Genomic DNA, 17,723 nt, shown 5'->3' on the forward strand with positions numbered 1-17,723 from the left:
CCTTATTTTATCATCCTCACTTTAATATTCCCTTATTTGTCCTGTTTGTCTGTCCTAATTAGATTGTAAGTTCTGTTGAGCAGGGACTGTCTCTTCATGTTCAAGTGTACAGCGCTGAGTACGTCTAGTAGCGCTTTAGAAATGATAACCAATAGTAGTAGTAGCTGCTAAGAATTACTGGCGCTAATGAGCAACATTATGGATTTGCAGGCGCATCTTCCTAACTGCTATTCTATAATGATCTGCACGAGAATCTCATAGTGCGCAACTGAAAAGTGGGAGTGGCCATGGGAGGGGCATGAGTGGGTCAGGGGCATTCACTAAAGACCCTCGCAGTATTGCCGAATACCGGTGACCTGCGACTGACTTTACGCAGCAGGATTTACACCAGCTTTCACTTGCTGTAAGTCCTTGCAGTTAACTTTGGGCGCAGATCCCGGCACTATGCGCTATTCTGTAAAGGCTGCTGATCCTGGAAGGCCCGTTAAAGAATACCGTTCAGGGCCAATTTTTGAGGGCCATTTCCTAAATGCAGTCCTAAGCAGTGGCGTAGCAAGGGCAGGGCAGTGGCGTGGGCAAAGGGCAGAGCTGACATGTGTGCAGTAAAGCTGCCTCTGCCCTTGCAGTAATTAGGTTCCCTCAATTATGTCAGGTCTATGTCCAAAATTTAGAACCAGTGCCGGGTTATGCTACAATTCTGTACGAGAATGGGGACAATTCCGGGGTAACTGTATAACAGAATGGGGATGATTTTCTGCAATTCACCTGGGATGCTGCGTGCTTTCTAGATGGGCAGTTCTGCTCTTTCCTCGCTTGCGGCTTGGCACTGCTTCTCATGCAGACTCTCATTGTGCTGGAAATGTCTGTTACTGACCCTCCCTTGGCCTGAACGCCCCCGAGTCATTGCCTCTCAGTGCAGGGGAAAGGGTGCGCCTCCTAGAGGAATGCCTTGGATTGCAGGGGAGTCAACCTGTGAACACTGACCTGCGATAGGAGGTAGAAGTTCCATCACTTACCGACGTGCTGGTCCTGGAAGAGGGGGGAGCGGAAGATGGGGGTAAAGCAGAGGAAAGCTGTCATGCACGTGGCCTCCTTCCCGTTTCTTCTACAGTCCTTGGTAAAGATGTTGATTTTCAGGGGCTCGAATTTAATGCTGGCATTGATCTGTACCACGCTGCGGGTCCTGTAGGGCAGAGAAAGTCTATCGTACGTTATACTGCCAGCTTAATTCAGGTGCCACGGATGACCTGAAGATTACTAGTCGGAGGCCAGTGATTGAACTATGAGCCCAATAGATGAACATAAAATCTAACCGTGTGCTCCATCAGTGCTTAATATCTAGGACTCAGATGCTGGGCTATAAAATAATGAGTGGAGTTGAAAGGGTAGATGTGAAGCGTCTGTTCACGCTTTCCAAAAATACTAGGACTAGGGGGCATGCGATGAAGCTACAACGAATCAGAGAAAATGTTTCTTCACTGAATGTGTAATTAAACTCTGGAATTCGTTGCCAGAGAATGTGGTAAAGGCGGTTAGCTTAGCGGAGTTTAAAAAAGGTTTGGATGGCTTCCTAAAGGAAAAGTCCATAGACCGTTATTAAATGGACTTGGGGAAAATCCACTATTTCTGGGATAAGCAGCATAAAATGTATTGTACATTTTGGGGATCTTGCTGGGTATTTGTGACCTGGATTGGCCACTGTTGGAAACAGGATGCTGGGCTCGATGGACCTTTGGTCTTTCCCAGTATGGCAATACTTATGTACTATCCTTCCCGGGGGAGGAGGATTGACCACCCAGTGCCTCCCACCCCCTGCAACTGGCTGCAGCGTGACCCTCCCCACTTCCCGTCCTCTATTCTGCCGCCCTCCACCCCCAGCTGGTGATAACCATGACCTGGGAAAAAGCAGCAAGGGTTGTGGGAGAGGCCTTCAGTGCTTTCTCTCTCGCCCCATCTTCCCCTGCAGATTCAGATTGAGGAAACGTTATTGACAGGACAAAATTTGTATGTTTGTCAAAGTAATAGATGTGGAGACCGAGGGGTAGATATCAGCTGCTGGCAACATTATTCATGTCCTGGCACGTAATATCTGGGTTTATGTGTCCAGCTCTCTCTTATGTGCTTAAGTGTGATATTCAGCTCATAACTGCCTAAGTGAAACCAGATAAATATAGGACTGAGTTTTATAAATTATGTGGTTCGATAAGGCCGCTTAATGTAGACAATTAAATGCTGAATATCAGACCTTAACCAGCCTGACGCTGTTGGGAAAATGTGGGGTATAAATGAGATAATAAATTAATAAAATAAATGCCGACTCTGCCCCCAAACCAGCCACAAAATAGTTAAGAACATAAGAATAGCCATACTGGGTCACAGGGCCGCTGCGAGGGGGGCCAAATTCCCCAGGCCCGGCCTCCAAGGGGGGTCTGTCTCTCTCCTACTCCTGTCGGGACATGGGTGATTGTGTTAATGTAATAGCCGGTCTCGGCACACAGGAGAAGAGAGACAGACCCCGGTGCCAGCCCCCCCCCTTGGAGGCTGGGGAGAAGCAGACGCACTGACATAGGAAGGTATGGGACAGTGACGGCCTGAGCAAGCAAGCAAAGGGCAGCGGTGGCAGCTGTGCCTGGGGAGGGGGGGGGGGGGGGTGGCGGCGGCTGCAGCGGCTCTGTCTCTCGGCGGCCCTGCTGAGTCAGACCAATGGTCCATCTAGCCCAGTGGCCAATCCAGGTCACAAGTACCTGGCAGAAACCCAAATTGTGGCAACATTCCATGCTACAAATCCCAGGACAAGCAGTGGCTTCCCCATGTCTGTCTCAATAGCAGACTATGGACTTTTCCTCCAGGAACTTGTCCAAACCTCTGCTGTTTAGCAGTAACTGGTTAACTGCCACTGAATGTGTGCCCCACACAGGTGATTTAACCGGCCAGGAGCCATTTCTGGCCAATTAAATCATTTTGAATGTCAGCCCCTAAGTTTATAAGAGGGGCCCAGGCAGGTGAGGCACATGGAGCTGACATCCCTGTACAAAGCTGCTCTCACACAAGATACAGCTGCTCCGAGGCAGGAGTGTGGGTGGGCTGACAGGAGCTGGTGCTACGTGTCTAGTTTATAAAATACATTTTACTTTAATTTCATTGCCAGTTTTTCCATTCCACCTTTTCGATCAGTGCGAAATTAGACACAATACAGTTCAAATAAATTAATAAATCCAGCCCCATCCAAAAGCCACCCACCGCGGGAAGAATTTTCACAGAGAAGGAGGGACTGTGTTCTCTCAGCACCTGCTTTTATTCCCGTATCACCCCCCCAAATTGCTTAAAAAGGGGAACAAGGTATATAACGGTGTTAGAAAAAGTTGCTGAAATGAGAGCACAGAATGGTGAACGGCAGGGACGTCATCAGCGTATCAGCTGCCGCTTCATCTTTAGAAGATGTTGTCTTCTTCTTCCTGCTCCATCCAACCCCTCCCCTTCACCAATGAGGGGCTGCAAAGACTGGAGATACAGAATTGCGCTGTGTAATCTGACCCCTGACCTCCTGTAATTTCCCAGAGATGGATGCTGGGAAACTCATATGTGCTACTTTATGTGTATAGAGAATCCACAAAGCATGGAGAACTCAAAGAAGACCCACGGATACTTTGTAAAAAAAACAGAAAAGTGGGCACAAAACCAGGAGTCCCAGAGACTGAACCCTTCACGCAAGTGATCCGTTCCACGATTCGATACAAAGGTCTTTTTTAAGACCATTTATAGACTATTCTCCAGTATTTCTTATTCTGGATCATCATTAGCTGACTACCTTAGTATTTAGACTCCTGATGCAGGCCTTTTGGCCGAAACACAACGGTTGTGTCGAGTCAAATATACTAATTAATAAAATTTGGTTTTAGCTTTACTGTGATCCAGTCTCTGGGACTCCTGGTTTTGTGCCCACTTTTCTGTTTGTTCTACTTTATATGTATACCTGACCTTGATTTGCATCTGCCATTTTCAGGGCACAGACTGTAGAAGTCTGCCCAGCAGTAACCCCGCCTCCCAACCACTAGCCCCGCCTCCCACCACCAGCCCTGCCACTCAATCTCCGCTAAGTTTCTGAGGATCCATTCCTTCTGAGCAGGATTCCTTTATGTTTATCCCAAGCATTTTTGAATTCTGTTACTGTTTTGATCTCTACCACCTTCCGCGGGAGGGCGTTCCAAGTATCCACCACTCTCTCTGTGAAAAAATACTTCCTGACATTTTTCTTGAGTCTGCCCCCCTTAAATCTCATTTCATGTCCTCTAGTTCTACCGCCTTCCCATCTAAGCTTCTTTTGACAGCACAACAAATATTCCCAGACCACGATACTACGCTACCTCTCATCTATATCTCTTCACTCTCTCATGCACCCCTGACCTGAAACTGGTACACTTGAATTGTATATCTGACTCTATTTGTACATCTGACTCCTAGCAGTAAATCTGATTGACTCCATTGTAATTCCGACAGGACTTAATGTAAGCCAGATAGAACTGAGTCCCCGACTCGGACGTATGTGGGGTATAAATTCAGTAAAGTAAAGTAACATAAATTTTATTCATGCACAGGTACAAATAAAAGATGCAGTTCTGTAAGAGGTGGCCTGCTAGGAGCCTCTCTAATTTGCTCAAAGGAAAGGTGGCGTACCAGCGAAAATATGCAGCTATAATTTCATAATAACAATTATCCCAAACACTTTCATTTCAAATGTCCATATAGCAATACTAACTCCTAGTACCCCAGTGCTTCACATCAGATATTTATTCAAAACGGGGATCTTCAGATTTTCAACTCTCCACCATTCGGGACTTTTGTCACCGTGACTTGGCGTTGCTTACATCCTCATTGATCAGCCCGTGCAGAATTTTTTACTTTTTTCTTTCATTTTACTTTTTATATGCTTCTGAATGAGTCTATATCAAATGCTTCTTTATAAACGTGAACTATAATTCAATTCAAAACTTAGCTTTGTAACTGTAGTTCAGCAGCATTTTTCCTCTCACAGCAAAATGAAAGAAAAAAGTAAAAAATTCTGCACGGGCTGATCAATGAGGATGTAAGCAACGCCAAGTCACGGTGACAAAAGTCCCGAATGGTGGAGAGTTGAAAATCTGAAGATCCCCGTTTTGAATAAATGTCTGATGTGAAGCACTGGGGTACTAGGAGTTAGTATTGCTATATGGACATTTGAAATGAAAGTGTTTGGGATAATTGTTATTATGTAGTTTGATCTAAGTCCCCACACGTGGAAGATATAGGTCTATTAAATTGGATGCTATAATTTCATAAGCACATAAGTATTGCCATACTGGGAAAGACCCAAGTTCCATCAAGCCAGCATCCTGTTTCCAACAGTGGCCAATCCAGGTCACAAATACCCGCAACATCCCCAAAAAGTAGAAAACATTGTATACTGCTTATCCCAGAAATAGTGGGTTTCCCCAAGTCCATTTAATAACGGTCTATGGACTTTTCCTTTAGGAAGCCGTCCAAATCTTTTTTAAACTCCGCTAAGCTAACCACCTTTACCACATTCTCTGGCAACAAATTCCAGAGTTTAATTACACATTGAATGAAGAAACATTTTCTCTGATTCGTTTAAATTTACTACATTGTAGCTTCATCGCATGCCCCCTAGTCCTAGTATTTTTGGAAAGCATGAACAGACCGCTTCACATCTACCCGTTCAACTCCACTCATTATTTTATATAACTCTATCATATCTCCCCTCAGCCACCTTTTCTCCAAGCTGAAGAGCCCTAACCGCTCTAGCCTTTCCTCACTTACGACAAGGGGATAGGATGGGAGAGAGAGCACCATAGCATGGATGTCATGTTGGTGGGGGAGAGGGTGAGGGAGAGAGCACCCTGCAATGGGAATGGACACAATGTGGGGGAGACAGCACCACACTGGGAATGGGGAGAACATGGGAGACAGCACCACACTGGGAATGGGGAAAGGGTGGAGGAGAGAGCACTGTACTGGGGATGGAAAAAGAGAAGGAAAGAGACAAGAGGGGATGAGGGAGTAAAGGAGAAGGTAAGAGGGCCAGAAATAGGGGACAGGAGGAACAGAGATGACCTGGGATAGGAAAGGAAGGAAGGAGACAGAACTGGGAATGGTGGGGGAAAGGGAGGGCAGTGGATCTGGTATAGAGGGCGAGAGGAATTGGGAGGGTTGAGGCAGAGGTACTGGGATCTGAGGGTAGGGGAGAATGCAAGCTGGGAGCAAAGCAGGTATTCCTCCTCTAACACTGGCACCAGTGGCGTACCAAGGGGGGGGGGGCGGTGGGGGCGGTCTGCCCCGGGTGCACACCGCTGGGGGGAATGCCGTGGCGCGCGCCTGTCGCCCTGTCTCCGAGTTCGCATGTGTTCACTGCTCCCTCTGCCCCGGAACAGGTTACTTCCTGTTCCGGGGCAGAGGGAGCAGTGAACACATGCGAACTCGGAGGCGACAGGCGCGCGCTGCGGCACCCCCCAGCGGCGTGCAACCGGGGGGGTGTCATTTCGCCGGGGGGGGGGGGGGGTCGCGCTGCACCCAGGGGGGGGGGGGGGTGCATCGGCGATCTGCCCTGGGTGTCAGCCAGCGTCGGAACGCCACTGACTGGCACTGCTTCTTACACCCCCTTCCTTTTTCTGATCTCCTTTCTTAGTACCTCCAAAATCCTGCACCTCTCTCTTGCACTCCCTACTTTCTTTTCCCTTACATACTACTCATTCTTCTCCCTGTCACCAATCCCCTTAGCTGATTCACCGCTCATCCCTCAGCCTCATTTAACTGATCCCCAGCTCATCTTCCCCCAACCAATTCTCCTGTCCACCTCCAGTTCTCCCTCGCCTCTTCTCATCCTCCAAACCCTTTTCATGCCTCACCAGCTAAACCCCCAGTTTTCTCTCCTCCCAGTGCTTGGAAGAAGGATGAAGATATTGGGGTACCCCAGACTGCACCCTCTTCCCCTTACTGCCCGGGGCTGAAGTGGAACTTTGAACTATGATGGACTCTGTACTGTCAAGCAAGTCAAAGCACCAGCCAGGTGTCGAGTGGCCTGATGCACCGTCGCCTTCCTGATCGGCGGTGGTGGAGAGGTGCCGCTGGTGGCAGGGGAGGGCGGAGGATCAAGAGCGTATGGAAGAGGTTCAGAGAAGGGCAATTAAAATGGTGCAGAGCCTGCAACACAACCACAGAAGCGTTTCAGATACTTCAAATGCACTCGTGGCAAGATAGGAGGGATGTGATAGAAACATTTGAATACTTAACAGGCTTCAGTAAAGTTTGGACAGATACAATATACTATGGAACAAGAAATTCAGGAAGACGTCTTGATATGATGTCAGAAAAAAATGTGAGAAAATACTTCTCTGTAGGGTAATGGGGTGCTTGGAGCAGACCTTCTGTAGGCAAAAGCACGAGGGTGTGGAGTGCAGATGAGGGGGGAGAGTGTCTGGATTTGGGAACTCATGGAGAGGCATTTTCGAACGGCGCCGGCCATCTCCGAGGACGGCGCCTCGAAGGGGCGGAGCCAACCGTATTTTCGAAAAAGATGGCCAGCCATCTTTTTTTTCAATAATACGGTTGGGGCCACCCAAGTATCAGAGATGGCCGGGTTTGAGATGGCCGGCCTCGGTTTTTGCCCATAATGTAAACCGAAGCCGGTGATCTCAAACCCAGCCAAATCCAAGGCATTTGGTCGTGGGAGGGGCCAGGATTTGTAGTGCACTGGTCCCCCTCACATGCCAGGACACCAACCGGGCACCCAAGGGGGCACTTCTAAAAAGCAAACAAAAAAATTAAAATAGCTCCCTTACCTTGAGTGCTGAGCCCCCCAACCCCTCCCCCCCCCAAAAAAAAACCCACTACCCACAACTATACACCACTACCATAGCCCTAAGGGGTACAGTGGGTTTTGGGGGGTTTTGGAGGGCTTAACATTTACCAACCCAAGTGTAACAGGTAGGGGGAGGGGATGGGCCTGGGTCCGCCTGCCTGAAGTGCACTGCACCCACTAAAACTGCTCCAGGGACCTGTATACTGCTGCGATGGACCTGAGTATGACATTTGAGGCTGGCATAGAGGCTGGCAAAGAAAGTTTTTAAAGTTGTTTTTTCAGGGTGGCAGGGGGTTAGTGAGCACTGGGGGAGTCAGGGGAGGTGATCCCCGATTCCCTACGGTAGTCATCTGGTCAGTTCGGGCACTTTTTTGGGACTTGGACCTGAAAAAAAAGGGACCAAATAAGCGGACCAAATTCTCGCCAGGGGCGCCCTTCTTTTTTCCATTATTGGGCGAAGCCAGCCATCTGAAAGCACGCCCTCGTCCTGCCCCCATCCCGCCTTCTCTACGCTACCAACACGCCCCCTTGAAGTTTGGCCGCCTCCGCGACGGAAAGCAGTTGAAGCCGGCCAAAATCGGCTTTCGATTATACCGATTTGGCCAACTTCAGGAGATCGCCGGCCATCTCCCGATTTGTGTCGGAAGATGGCCGGCAATCTCCTTCGAAAATGAGCTGGATAGGGTCATATACTCTGATGGTAGAGAGCTAAACAGGGAAAAACACAACTGCTTGTTATTAAGAAATCAGAAAAAGTCGTGATCTGTGATATCATGTATCACGTGGCCTGGCTCATGCCATATGGTACACTCTAGTTTTATAATTTGGCATAACGTTTTACATGTTATCATTTTTGAATGCTGTTCTAGGATTGACAATTTTGTCTAATAAAAAATATATTTAAACATAAGGAGAGATATCTTCAGAAGGTTAAGCTTGAACAGTTACATAGTAACATAGTAGATGACGGCAGAAAAAGACCTGCACGGTCCATCCAGTCTGCCCAACAAGACAACTCATGTGTGCTACTTTTGTGTATACCCTACTTTGATTTGTACCTGTGCTCTTCAGGGCACAGACCGTATAAGTCTGCCCAGCACTATCCCCGCCTCCCACCACCGGCTCTGGCACAGACTGTATAAGTCTGCCCAGCGCTATCCCTGCCTCCCACCACCGGCTCTGGCACAGAACATATAAGTCTGCCCAGCGCTATCCCTGCCTCCCAACCTCCAGTCCCGCCTCCCACCATTGGCTCTGGCACAGACCGTATAAGTCTGCCCAGCACTATCCCCGCCTCCCACCACCGGCTCTGGCACAGACTGTATAAGTCTGCCCAGCGCTATCCTGCCTCCCACCACCGCTCTGGCACAGAACATATAAGTCTGCCCAGCGCTATCCCTGCCTCCCAACCTCCAGTCCCGCCTCCCACCATTGGCTCTGGCACAGACCGTATAAATCTGCCCCGCACTATCCCCGCCTCCCAACCTCCAGCCCCGCCTCCCACTACCGGCTCTGCTATCCAATCTCGGTTAAGCTCCTGAGTTGAAAGATTATACTTAGTTTGATTTTAACCAGTCAGACTGGGTGGGTCAAAATAATCTATAATCAACCCTTACATAATCTGGCCTCTTTTCATCTGACCACATCCTGTCCTTACAGTTTGGACCCATCTTGATTACTGTAATGGAAATTATTGCATCCAGCAACACATTTATCATCTATGACCTGTATTCATAATCTATAACTCTCTCGTCCCTCTCATTTGTACCTATGTTGATGGAAAGTTAAGTAATTAGTCTAATATCACAGGGAGTGTCGGTGGGATTCGAACCCAGCTTCTCTGGTTCTCAGCCTGCTAGTCTGGCCACTAGGCTAATTCCGCACTGCCCTGCTTTGTCTACTGGTAATAACTGATGTATTGTCGAGGTACGATAACCTCATGGAGCTCTATGACAAAACCTGACGAGCACATACAGATAAACGACATACCACAAGAGCACAGCATTGCCCAGAGACCCCACAGCCAGGTCCACCAGCCCGTCCTCATTCATATCCAGCTCCCCATGGATGCTGCAGCCAAAGTATTGCAGGCCTGGAGCCAGGTCCGAAGCTGCTATTCTCTGGGGAAACACAAAGCAGAAACCATCTCCAATGACTGCCCCCCATCCTCACCCACCCCTGATCGCTCACCCCCAAATTCCATTTCTACTGAATGAGTTCACTGTGGGAGGGTAAAGAGCAGCTTAAAGGATCTTCTCTGTCCCCTGCAGTGAGCAGAGGGTTGATCTTACACCTTTCCCTGGGCTCATCTTAGACCCTTCACCTTTATCCCCCAAAAGGATGGTCTAACCTCTCACTCTTCCCTTCAGCCTTCCCAATCAGCGGGCTTATCCTACATCTGTCCCACTCTTACAAAGAGGAGGCTCATTTCATATCCCTTTCTCTATATCACCCATTTTCTCCCTTCTCTTTTCCTCCACCAGAGCTACAGGAGGGTTCTTGCATGGATTAGATGGTCCCCATCATGCAGCTTGGGGTGGCTGCAGTTTGGTTCCTGGTTTTCACTAGTACCACTGCTGGTGGATCTTCACTAGTTTTCCCTCCAGTCATAAAGAGGCACATTCAACATAGATATGTTCATCTTCCCTTGATATTTTGATTACCTGCTGCAGCCACAGTGCTCAAGTTAATTATGGCTAGATGACGACAACTAGCATGTCGGAGATGCATGCTCCAGGGTCATCTGAATGAAGAACTTTGCACAATAAGAAGAGTAACAGAGGTCAAGCCCCACCTGCTACCACATACATTTTCAGCTCCATTCCTGGTGAACTGAGCGTACCCTGTGCTCAAGACTCCCTGCTCCTGAAGATCTGAGCACACTCAAGATAAACCCCATCCTTGGTAACTCTGATGGTGCGAATAACGCGAGTAGGGATCTAGTGAAACTTGAAAAATGGTCCAGAATTTGGCAGCTAAGATTTAATGCTGAAAAATGCAAGGTTGTGCATTTGGGCTACAGAAGCCTGAGGGAGCAGCATAGCATAAGCGGTGAAGTACTTTTGTGCATGAAAGAAGAGCGAAAGCTAGAAGGATGCTTGGGTGCATAGGGAGAGGAATGGCCAGTAGGAAAAAGGAGGTGATGATGCCCCTGTATAAGACTCTGGTGAGTAAATTAATGGAATTGCTTTTAAAACAGAATAGTAAAGTTTTTGGAATCCAATGGACTTACAGGTCCTGAGGCAACATGGCTTCACTAGAGACAGGTCTTGTCAGATAAATCCGATTAATTTAATTGGGTGATTGGAGAGCTAGATTCAGGGCCATGCCAAGGGTCTGTGGCGCCCCCCTGCAGAGGATCAGTTGGCGCCCCCCCCGCAGATGAACAGTTGGTGCCCCCCGCAGACGAACAGTTGGCACGCGCGCCCCCTCCTCCCCCCGTGAAGGTGATCGCTGCCCTCCCATCCACGCTCCTCTCTCCCCTGCCCTCCCGCTCCCATGTTCCAACTGCCTGCCCTCTTCTCCCCCCCCAAGATCCCTTTTAAATTTACCTCCGTCCGGCAGCGAAGGCGCCGCGTCAGTGAAGGAGGCAGCGCTCCCGCCATCTCTACTAGTCTTCCCTTCGCTCAATGTCCCGCCTTCTTCTGATGTCATTTCCTTGACGTGAGAAGAAGGTGGAACACTGAGCGAAGGGAAGACTAGTAGAGACGTGGGGAGCGCCACCTCCTTCACTGACGCTGCGCCTTCGCTGCCGGATGGAGGTAAAATGAAAAGGGATCTTGTTGGGGGGGGGAGAAGAGGGCGGGTAGTTGGGACATGGGAGAGGGCGAGGTAAGCATGGCACGGCAGGGCGCCCCCCAGAGGATAGCGCCCTCCTGCTGTGCTTACCTCGCTTACCATGTTGGCATGGCCCTGGCTGGATTGAGGGACAGCGCTAGATGTGGTGTATTTAGATTTTAGCAAAGCCTTTGACATGGTTCCGCGTAGACAACTAATAAATATACTGAGTGCCCTTGGTATGGGCCCTAAAGTGACTGACTGGGTTACGAACTGGTTGAGCGGAAGGTGACAAAGGGTAGTGGTAAATGAAGATCACTCTGAGGACAAGGATGTTACCAGTGGTGTGTTGCAAGGTTCGGTTCTTGGGCCAGTTTTTTTGTAAGCGATATTGCTGAAGGGCTGTCTGGTAAGGTTTGTCTCTTTGTGGATGGTGTGGATAACATGAGGAAAGACCTAGTGAAACTTGAAGAATGATCTGGAATTAGTGAGGAATTTTGTACACGAAAGAGGAGCAGGACTTGGGTATGATTGCATGTGACGATCTTAAGGTGGCCAAACAGGTAGAAAAGGTGATGGCGCGTAGAAGGATTCTTGGGTGCATAGAGAAAGGAATGACCAGTAGGAAAAAGGAGGCGATGATGCCCTGTGTATGACTCTGGTGATTAGAATATTCTGTACAATTCTGGAGACCCACCTTCAAAGAGATATAACAGGATGGAGTTGGTCCAGAGGGCGGCTACTAAAATGGTTGGTGGTCTTCGTCATAACGCATGTGGACAGACTTAAAGATCTCAATATGTATACTTTGGAAGAAAGGAGGGAGAGAGGAGATAGAGACATTTAAATACTTATGTGGCATAAATGCACATGAGATGAGTCTCTTTAAATTGAAAGGAAGCTCTGGAATGAGGGGCATTGGATGAAGGTGAAAGGAGATAGACTCAGGTGTAACCTGAGGAAATACTTCTTCATGAAGAGGGTGGTGAATTAATGGAACGGTTTCCTGGTGGAGGTGGTGGAGACAAAATCTGTATCTGAATTCAAGAAAACTTGGGACAAGTACACTGGATATCTAAGGGAGCGAAAGGGAGAATAGTTGGCTTGGTTGGGCAGACTGGATAGGCCAGGTGGTCTTTATCTGCCTTCATCTTTCTATGTTTACATTACTGTATACAATTCTGGAGACCTCAACTTCAAAAAGATATAAACAGGATGGAGTTGGTCCTGAGGGTGGCTACTAAAATAGTCAGTGGTCTTCATAATAAAGCATATGGAGATAGACTTAAAGATCTCAATATGTATACTGTGGAAGAAAGGTAGGGGAGGAGAGATATGATATAGATGTTTAAATATCTCTTTGGCATAAATGCACAGGAAGCGAGTCTCTCAATTAAATGAAGTTCTGAAATGAGGGGGCACAGAATGACGGTGGAAGATGACAGACTCAGAGTAACCTGAGGAAATACTGCTTCGTGGAACAAGTGGTGAATCTGTGGAACTTCCTCACAGTGGAGACAAAAACTGTATCTGAATTCAAGAAAGCTTGGGACAAGTACATAGAATCTCTAAGGAAGAGGAGGGGATAGTAGATGGCATGGATGGACAGACTGGATAGGCCATATAGAAGTGTTATTTTCAAAGAACTTAGATTTACAAAGGGTTCCTATGGAACTTTGTAAGTCTAAGTGCTTTGAAAACGAGCTCCGTGGTCTTTTATCTGTCGTCATTTTCTCTGATTCCATGTTGTGTTGAGAAGGATCCTGAAACAATGCCGTACGCAAGGCAGAGGATGAGGTAGATATAGATATGACAGAAGCTATGCAAAGGATAGCATTCAAAGATTAGGGGCATAATGAGGTACAAATACGATAGATGTAGATTAGGGAGTGTCAGATGTTTGAGACGTTAGTATACAGACTCCCAGGGCTCTACCAAGGAATGTTTTCTGGCTATGTGTTGGAAAGTGAGAACACTCCCGAACTGGGAGGGTTCCTATAGGGTGATGTAATGTCCATTGAGGGTGGTGCCTATCCCCAAAGTATAAAGGGGACTCAAGGAGCTTTGAGGAGTGCTGTGAGTAGGGGAGAGGTGGGATGTCACAGGGGGCTGCAGTCTCCAATGCACCAGGGAGGAAAGACTCTCCACGTGGTTTGCTTTCCTACCACCAGCTGGAGTAAGTCCAGAATGAATTCAGTTGAGTGGTGCCTAGGACGGAGATTTGTTCTTGCTGCATTGTTCATCAACAGGGTATTTGCTGTGATCTATTTCTTTGGATGTGGAAGAGAAGGACTGGGGGCATTCAGAGGTTCAAGAAGCTGACTTTGCATGGTCATCTGACTTTGTATGTGTTCTCTACCTTATGGCTAAGCAATTGTTTGTTTTTTGGTGACTCTGCAAATTGTTTCTAAGGTTATTACTAATTCTTCTTGTCAGTAAGCGTATTTTCTCATTTGAGACAAATGTTTGGAGTCAGGACTATTTCTGTGTGTGAAGAGAATGGCTTTCCTCAGGTCTACCTTAATAATGGTTAGAAATAAGAACATATGAACAGCCATACTGGGTCAGAGCAATGGTCCATCTAACCCAGTATCCCATTTCCAATCCAGGTCACAAGTACCTGGCAGAAACCCAAATTTTAGCAACATTCCATGCTACCACTCCCAGCTACATTAACTGCTCTTACCACTTGCTTTACAATACTCTTAACCCCATCTCCTCACCCTCACCCCCCCACCCCCATCTGCAGCACCTCCAGCACTGGCTGACCAGGGGAGTAGAAGACCGAGTAAGGAATTGAACCCAAGTTCTCTGCATTGCAACTGACAACACTACCAATGAGTATCTGGTTGGTCCAGGATGGACATCATTAAAGGAGATCTGCCCATTTCTACAAAGATGTGCAATATTAAAGGAGACCTGCCTGTACCTCCTGCTGTATTGGTGCATAGTATTTAAGGAGACCAGTCATACAAAGAGTGCCAGCACTCACCTGCCTACACTTCTTCAAGATGTTCCTTTTGAAGCCATGGAAGATGTAGATTGCTCCTTTGTGGTCCTCTTCTAGTGGGGCACCAACGACGACATCATTGTATGAGTCCTGATTGAGATCTGGAACAGCGGCAATAGAAGAACCAAAGCGAGAATTCTGGGAGCTCTCCATGTCCTTCAGGGACCCATCAGACACAAACCCAGCCTGTCAGACAGAAACATGAGTGGATTGTAATCATAGCAAAATCCTGCAAGCTTGACCCGAGCTACATGTGTCAGTGCTAACCCCAGCTTCACCCTCCTCAAAATCTACAATACCCGAAAGAGAGGGGCAGAATGTGGTACATTTCATCCTATCTTCTCTTAACCACAAAAACTGATTGAAAGATGTCTAATTGACTAGCAAATCACTAAGTCTATCCCAGAAAAACTCAGAAAGAATATACACACATGGGAAGTACCATACTTGGTCAACTAAAGGCCCATCAAGCCCAGCATTGTGTCTCTGATAATGGCCAGTCCAGGTCACAAGTACCCAGTAGGTTCCCAAAAAAGTAGATCCATTCCTTTCAGTTACTCCCAAAGACATGCTGTGACCTTCCCAAGTCTACCCGGCTTATAATTGTTTATTAACTTTTCCTCTAGGATGGTATCTAATCTCTCCTGAAATCCTGAGCACTTCCTCCAGCAATAAATTTCACATCTCAATTATGCATTGAATGAAAAAGTACTTTCTCTGATTCATTTGATATGTGCCGCTTACTGGTTTCATCAAGCATCCCCTAGGCTTAGTATTATTTGTCAGGCTTAATAATGGTTCCTTATTTACATGTTCCATATAACTCATGATATTATAGATCTCTCTCATATCCCCTCTCAGCCTTGAAGACTCTAACCTGTTTAGCCTTTCCTCATAGGAGGATCGTTCCATCTCCTTTACCAGGAGTGGCAAGTCTAAATGTATGAGCCAGGGATGTCACCACCAGTATAAGCAAGATTACAGTGGAGAAACTAGTCAAAGAAACCATCTCAGTAACTCGTTCATCTGCACAAAGTAGAGGAGGAGACCAGGCACAAAGCTACACAGTACATACGAGATCTGGTTATAGATATCTAAAAGATGTGGGAGTGAAGGGGGGGGGGGGGGCTGTTGTTTGGAGATTTCAACATGAGCACGCAGTGAATGTATTACCTACAGCCCTGAAAGCGATTGATGAAACAACCAACTTCTGCAAATCTTTGAAGACACATCTCTTCAACAAGGCCTACAAAGAGAACCCATAACCTTACACAACTACCTCACCGATCCACCCAATCATTAAAGTCCACCTTCTATCCTGCCTAACACCTTCCCTTACTCTATCTTTGTACATCACCAATTGTATCTGATATCATGGAATGGTTATGTCATAATCAAACTCTGTAAGCCACATTGAGCCTGCAAATAGGTGGGAAAATGTGGGATACAAATGTAATAAATAAATAAAAAATGTGGACTGGATCACCCCATCTGCACAATGGAAAAAAGTTGAGAGAACATGGATGCCTTTCAAGGATCTCTACTCAGGCAAATGGTGATGGAACCCAAGAGGAAGGGGCGACACTGGATCTAGTGCTCACAAGTGGAGACAGTGTGTCCAAGGTCTGGATAGGGATCTACCAGGGCAGCAGTGATCATCATCCACTATGGTTTGATTGAAAAGCTAAAATCCGTGTCTACATACACCAAGCTCAAAGTACTAGACTTCAAACATGTTGACTTTAGCACAATGAGACTCATTGGAGCCGACTCTGTGGGTGCTGTGGGTGCTTGAGCACCCCTAATATTGAGAAAATTCCTTGTATGTGTCCAGGGAGGGGTTATGTTCATTGGGCTTAGCACCCCCAATAATTTTGAAAAGTTGGCTCCTATGATGAGACTATACCCGAAACAAATACTGCCAGACTGGGAGGAGATAAGGGAAGTGGAAGGACAGATCTATAATATCATGAGTTGTATGGACTGGTCTAACAATGAACCACAGAATCCATTCAGAAGTTAAAACAGTGTGGTAAAAGCGTCATTGAGGACAGCCTCACAGTCCACCAGAGAATCCATGTTGCAGTGAAACAATATACCTGCCCTGAGTGTGGTAAAGGCTTTAGGCAGAAGGCAGACCTCACAATACACACGAAAATCCACAATAGAGTGAAACCATTTACATGTTCTGTGTGTGGTAAAAGCTTTGGTTGGAAAGAAAGCCTCGCATGCCACCAGAGAATCCACACAGGGATGAAACCATTTGCATGCACTGAGGAGGTAAAAGCTTCAGTTGCAATGTAATAAAAGATAGACAGCTTGGCATCAGGTACAATAATGGAAAAGTGACATCCCAGGAAAGCAATAGGGCACCCTAGGGGGCACTGCAGTGGACTTCGTAAAATGCTCCCAGGTACACATCTCACCATTGCTCCCTTACCTTGTCTGCTAAGCCCCTCAAAACCCACCCAAAACCCATTACCCCCAACCGTACACCACTACAGTTGAAGGGGGCACCTATATGCGGCTACAGTGGGTTTCTGGTGAGTTTTGGAGGGCTCACAGTTTCCTCCACAACTGTAACAGGTAAGGGGAGGTAGGAGCCTGGGTCCACCTGTCTGCAGTGTACTGCACCCACCACTAGACTACTCCAGGGACCTGCATGCAGTTCTAATGGACCTGAGTATAACATCTGAGGGTGACACAGAGGCTGGCAAGTGATGTTTTTCATCACATTTTTAGGGGGTGGGAAGGGATTAGTGACCACTGGGGGAATAAGGGGAGGTCATTCCTGATTCCCTCCAGTGGACATCTGATTATTTAGGGCACCTTTTTGTGCTTTATTTGTACTAAAACAGGTCTAGCTCAAAACGTCTAAGTTTTAGTCCTGGACGTTTTTGTTTTCTTCCATTATGGCTGAAAAATGTCTAAGTCTTAGGAATGGCCAAGTTCCACCCTGAACATGCCCCTGGCACTTCCCCTTGAGATTTGGATGCACTTCTGAAGGACTTCAGAGAAAAACGTCTAAAAATAGGTTTTGAAAACGCTGATATGGACATTTTTTGTGAGAAAGACGTCCAAATG

General features: G+C 47.2%; 1 protein-coding gene across 1 annotated transcript in view; it reads right to left on the reverse strand.

The window, feature by feature from the left end:
* Window positions 1–17,723, reverse strand: part of LOC115459045 (integrin alpha-11-like) — a gene marked incomplete at its 5' end in the record, with an annotated part of 127,725 nt that overhangs the window by 83,492 nt on the left and 26,510 nt on the right. Inside the window, 3 exons of the mRNA XM_030188910.1 lie at window positions 1,017–1,183; window positions 9,842–9,972; window positions 14,622–14,825. Coding sequence (XP_030044770.1) covers window positions 1,017–1,183; window positions 9,842–9,972; window positions 14,622–14,825 — 502 coding nt within the window. The remainder of the gene's footprint in view (window positions 1–1,016; window positions 1,184–9,841; window positions 9,973–14,621; window positions 14,826–17,723) is intronic.

This window comes from Microcaecilia unicolor, unplaced genomic scaffold (genome assembly GCF_901765095.1).
Source record: "Microcaecilia unicolor unplaced genomic scaffold, aMicUni1.1, whole genome shotgun sequence".
Lineage (NCBI taxonomy): Eukaryota > Metazoa > Chordata > Amphibia > Gymnophiona > Siphonopidae > Microcaecilia > Microcaecilia unicolor.